This window comes from Zerene cesonia, chromosome 17, assembly GCF_012273895.1.
Source record: "Zerene cesonia ecotype Mississippi chromosome 17, Zerene_cesonia_1.1, whole genome shotgun sequence".
NCBI classification, from domain to species: Eukaryota; Metazoa; Arthropoda; class Insecta; order Lepidoptera; family Pieridae; genus Zerene; species Zerene cesonia.
This window is the reverse complement of record NC_052118.1, coordinates 1,133,732-1,139,536: the sequence shown is the minus strand read 5'-3', so window position 1 is coordinate 1,139,536 and position 5,805 is coordinate 1,133,732. Positions and strand designations below refer to the sequence as shown.

General features: G+C 31.9%; 1 protein-coding gene across 1 annotated transcript in view; it reads left to right on the top strand.

Annotated features, from left to right (window-relative positions):
- The first annotated feature begins 296 nt into the window (after window positions 1–296).
- Window positions 297–5,805, top strand: part of LOC119833563 (ubiquitin carboxyl-terminal hydrolase 46) — a 6,204-nt gene continuing 695 nt past the window's right edge. The window contains exons 1-7 of the mRNA XM_038357624.1: window positions 297–509; window positions 797–877; window positions 1,178–1,394; window positions 1,717–1,797; window positions 3,272–3,468; window positions 4,714–4,971; window positions 5,674–5,805. The exon at window positions 5,674–5,805 is cut by the window's right edge and continues 1 nt beyond it. Coding sequence (XP_038213552.1) covers window positions 465–509; window positions 797–877; window positions 1,178–1,394; window positions 1,717–1,797; window positions 3,272–3,468; window positions 4,714–4,971; window positions 5,674–5,805 — 1,011 coding nt within the window. The 5' untranslated portion in view covers window positions 297–464. The remainder of the gene's footprint in view (window positions 510–796; window positions 878–1,177; window positions 1,395–1,716; window positions 1,798–3,271; window positions 3,469–4,713; window positions 4,972–5,673) is intronic.

The following is a 5,805-nucleotide window of genomic DNA, read 5'->3' as shown; positions in this document are numbered from 1 at the left end:
CTATACACTCTAGACAGTAAACACTCTATACTTTTGTAGCTCTTCAGTGCAAATATTATGATAAAATTTTAAATAACCCTTACTTTTTTCATATAATTCTAATCAGATCACTTCTATGATTTATTGTTGCAAAAACACTGATTGGACACTTTGGGTATTCAAAAACATACTATTATGAAGTTGAATATAAATAAACCCCTATAAAAATTTCCACAAAACGAAATAAAATAATGAACCAAATACATAGTATTGAAAGCAAAGAAATTGTCGAAAAAAAAAAATTGCTGTCATCTGATTGATTTGATTGAATGTCAAGAACATGACTGTTGTGCTTATTTTGCATACGCGTAATATTATATGCGGTGCTTAATTATGGTTTACGGACGAGCAACGCTGTGTTAATAAATTAAATTTGGCTAGCATCGCATGTTATCCTCATAAGTGTAGCTAAAACAGGATTGCAAATGTCAATATGTCAGGATCTCGGCCTTAACTTCCAACAGAGAATGGTAGGTTTCATCGTTTTTGATTTCAGTGAACGATGTTTCATAATTTTAATTTACAAATATCAACCGGTTTGGGTAATGAAAATGTGAGATATTTATGTAAGAATTATGCGCTGGTCTATTCCAAATAGCGCGTGAAATTGATATATTTTATCAGTGGGACGATGTTTATTTACTCCATAATATAAATTAGCATCATATTGAAAATATCTTCTTGATTATATTATATGAATATAAATGGGAAATTCCAATTGGATAATCTAAGTTCTAACCTCATAAATGATCTGCAGGGCGCAAACATATCGCAATTGGAGAGAGATATAGGATCAGAGCAGTTTCCGCCGAACGAACATTATTTTGGTTTAGTTAATGTAAGTAATTTATGAACATTTCTACTGCACTGGATTGAGCATTTATACTTTGAGACAAAACTAACCAGATTTTCTAGCAAATTAGTTCTAGATTATAATAAAGACAATGCCTTGTAATATGTTTAATTATAAAAAAATTAATATGTATTCATTTATTCAATAATTGAAAATAAGACAATATGAAGTTAAAATTTCCAAATTGTGATAAGTCCAATTCAATATAAATTAACTGTTTGGTCATCTGATTTGTACTAATTTGCTACATTTTCAGCCCATAACTTTCATAACACTTTTTTTCAGTTTGGCAATACTTGCTATAGTAATTCAGTGCTTCAAGCTTTATACTTCTGCCGTCCATTCAGAGAGAAGGTTTTAGAATACAAGGCTAAAAACAAGAGAACCAAGGAGACATTGCTCACATGTCTGGCAGATTTGTTTTATAGTATTGCAACACAGAAGAAGAAAGTTGGGTCCATTGCACCCAAAAAGTTTATAGCTAGGTTAAGGAAAGAGAAAGGTATATTTTATTTACAATGCATATTTTTTTTTCTATATTTGTCCTATCATAAAGTTACTATGGTTGCTAATAAAGAAAGATACTTATAAGATAAATCAGTCTTCTGTGTCATTCTCAATAATAACATGGAAGAGAGAGTAAAAAGGAAAACATCCCACAGTTTAAACTTAAAACATTAACTAATTTATGTATAAAACACTTGGCTAGTAAAGTTGATTGTGAACCTTTATAGGAGGCCTGTGTCTCTGTTGTGGAAATGATATATATGCGCTGATGATGATGATGACAATAATAATATTAATTTTTGTATGTTTATTTGCAGAAGAGTTTGATAATTATATGCAGCAGGATGCCCATGAGTTCCTTAACTTCCTCATTAACCATATAAATGAAATTATTTTAGGTAAGTTATTTTACAGTTTGAATACACAATAATTTAAACTTAATATTTGTTACAAAACCAATACAAGAAGCATTATAAAATACTAGTAACTCACCCTGGCGCTGCCTGGGTAGACTCGGAATAAATACATTATAAAGCATAGCTTATGAAACTTAGAGATACTGTGACTTTTAATTAAAAAAAAAAAAATTAAAGTATACCAAATTTCATCAAAATCTATTCAGTACTTTAAGCATGTTTGACAGACAAACATCCAAACTAACAAACTTTCACATTTATTATATTAGTGTGATAGTGTGATATTAGTTTGATTATTTGATAGATTTATGATTAAAAAAGTGTTAATGAAATCTATCAGTAACAACCTACACATCAAATTAGATTTAAAGATATATTATAATTGGATTACATTCAAATAATAATTGCTATGATAACACAAAATGGCTTCTTTGTCTATGGAGACATTAAATGGGATTTAGCAATAATACATCTGCTTTTTCTTTATAACAAAGTAAGTGTAAAGCCATATGTAATTATATTCAATTCAATTCAATGACAATTTGATTAAAACTAAAACAAATCAACAGATACATGTAATTTATCTGTTTGTCATTTGTATCTTTACATATAGTGCATTTATAGAAATTATATAAATTTTGAATAAATTCATAAATCAATCACCTAAAAACCATTGTGCACATTTAGACAAAATGATGTTTTGTGATAGACCAATATCAGGTTCAACTCATTGATCACATTTTGAAAAAAGTAATAATTTTAAGATATGGCTCCATACATGTAACCTGGTAATAAAATAATTAATTCGAATATTATTATATCTGAATGTATGACCTCATATGTCATTGGATAGATCTCTTAAATAAAATAGACGTTTCTCAATAGGATTTTCACTAAATTAAATAGTTGACGACACATATACATCCAAGGTCCAAGCAAATTTTTTAGTTTTCGAAGAGAAACCGCGAGCGGAAAGCTAGTCATCAATAAAAAAGTATTAAGTTTCATTTAAAAATCTTCACATATTCCTGACCTTGCTCTAGAATATGACCAGTGTGGTCAAGTAAAATAATACTTAACGCATTAACTAGGTCACAAATAATCCAGTCAACAGCTAACATTTACTCTCACTTAATTATTACCAATAAAATAAATTGTATGTTTAACAAGTGTTTTTATTATATAATATGGTATGCAAGTCCACATAATCAATAATAGCCGTAAAAGAAAAACAAATAACTGGTTCTTTCATTCTTTCTATGTAATATATATAATAATATAATAATGAATTTCATTTAAAAATCATAGTCTTTTATCTCTATCTTCTGTTGGTTTAAATGTATTAAATCCGCATCTCCTTTTCTCGCACAATTACATGGTGCATGCATCACCTGATATTGGTCTATCACAATTGTATACCTACATTTCTATACAAACAAATACAAAAAAATTCTAGCCGAACGCAACCAGAGTACGCTAAAACTGCAAAAGACGACCGGCTCCGGTGAGAACGTGACATGCAATGGCTCTGTGCCGCAGAGCACTGAGCCCACGTGGGTGCATGAGATATTCCAGGGTACCCTCACCAGCGAGACGCGGTGTCTGAACTGCGAAACGGTTAGCAGTAAGGATGAACACTTCTTTGATTTACAGGTGAGTCTAGGACTGCCAATGCGAAGATATTTAACTCGATTCCTTTTAAAAAATTTTGGAGATTTTGATAATTTAATTGTATTTCTAGCTCTGGTATTTTAACTGCTATATTGGAAATGCTGCAAATCATTTATTTTTTACTACAAAAATTAACTCTTGTATACATGCCAGTATAAGGACCACAAGAAAAAATACAATCTATATCGATAATAACCTTAAATTCATCAAAAGTATTTTATTCGCGTTCAGGATTCCAATACTCCGCGATCAACAATATAATCGTTAGTAATCATATAATTGCGATAAGCCCAATATATCCTGAGATTTTTCGATGTCTTTAAAAACAATGTATAGATTTGTAAATCTATGTGATATCAAATTTCGCGATAGGAAACTGATGGTTGACGTACAACTTAGTCAAATTTAAAGAAGATAACTGTTGCTATCATACGATCAATATCTATTTGTATGCGTAAGACACTTGACTTTATTTAGACTGCGAAGACAAAGGATTTAGGGGGGTCATTTAATCATATAAAGTACCTAGTTTTGCCCATAATAATCTTAGTGGCTCATACTATGATCTGGGTCACAAAACAATTTGGCTATGTAGTTCTATATGAATCACTCGTTATTTGTGACTGTGATATATTTATATACGTTTTGATTTGTCTTGATCACTCATTGTTTAGACTGAGAAAATATGACTATCAATACTTCATGTAATATGTGTATTTAATCTTTAATCATTTTGACTTCAGTGATGTTAAACATTCGTATTTCCGATTGTTTTTTAAGAATTGTAAAAAGACTCAATTATTGCGTCTTTTTCATTCGTTACTTGTCACCACCACCACCCGTGACCTCACCTCAGTAATAAAACTTCCTTAACTTTGCTGATTGTCCTGGTTTAATAACATTATTAAGCCCGCGACAGACGCTTTTTTCCTTTTGATTCTAATGTATTTATTAATATCGACAAGCATTTAAATGCTCTAAAAGGAAAAATTAAAATTAACAAACAGATTTAATTCAAACTTTGTACACTTATCAAGAATTGAATACAATCATTTTGTTTATCAGATGCTCCTAATTAGGATTGCCAGGATTAAATAATTTCTATCCTGACGTATGCTTTGTTTATGAGCAAGTGAGACGATTAAATTGATTCTGTCATGTAAACGTCTTATTTTGTTTGTTTTTTAAACTATATTTATTGTTTTATACCTCTTCAATCCTCCCCAGGTGGACGTAGATCAGAACACCAGTATTACGCACTGCCTCAAGTGTTTCAGCGATACGGAAACGCTGTGTAACGACAACAAATTCAAATGCGACAACTGCAGCAGCTACCAAGAGGCGCAGAAACGCATGCGCGTGAAGAAACTGCCGCTAATACTCGCGTTGCATCTGAAGAGGTTCAAGTATATGGAACAGTACAACAGGCATATTAAGGTGTCCCACAGGGTCGTGTTTCCCTTGGAGTTGAGGCTTTTTAACACGGTGAGTTGTTTTTTTTTTTTTGCTGTCTGTACTCTGTAGATATATAGTAAACTAGCTGCACCCGGCAAACGCTGTTCTGCCTTACTCTGATCATTTAGAGGTATGAAAAATAGATGTTAGCCGATTCTCAAACATACCCGATATGCACACAAAATTTCATAAGAATCGGTCAAGCCGTTTCGGAGGAGTTTGGCAACGAAAACTGTGACACGAGAATTTTATATATTAGATGTAGCTTTCTATTAATGAAGAATTTCCTAAATCTATGAACTTGGAGTAGAATGCACTCCGATATAACGATGCACGGAATTCTTTTTATCTGTTTGTAAATTTGGGTTTTTGATAAGTACTTCTAACTCCATTTCTTCTTTATTATTTCATTTGAGAGTCGGAGAGGGAAATAGATAGATAAAAACGAATAAATGATTAGATATGTAACTTGAAATCAATCTTACAAAAAATGAATGTACATATTCGGTGTCACCCACATTAATTTGTAGAAATAAAACCGTGTAACCGTTGGTTGTATCTATTGCATATATCCTATATGTTTTCCTACATAAAAAATGCCATGTAATTTTTGCTTTTTTTTAAATTACATATCCAGTCATTCCTGGCAAACAAACAAACAAACAAACAAACAAAATTTTAGTATTCGTTCATATATATAAAAGTTATATATAATAATAAACGCATCCACAGTCGGACGACGCGGTGAACCCCGACCGGCTGTACGACCTGGTGGCGGTGGTGGTGCACTGCGGCTCGGGGCCCAACCGCGGACACTACATCAGCATCGTCAAGAGCCACGGCTTCTGGCTGCTGTTCGACGAC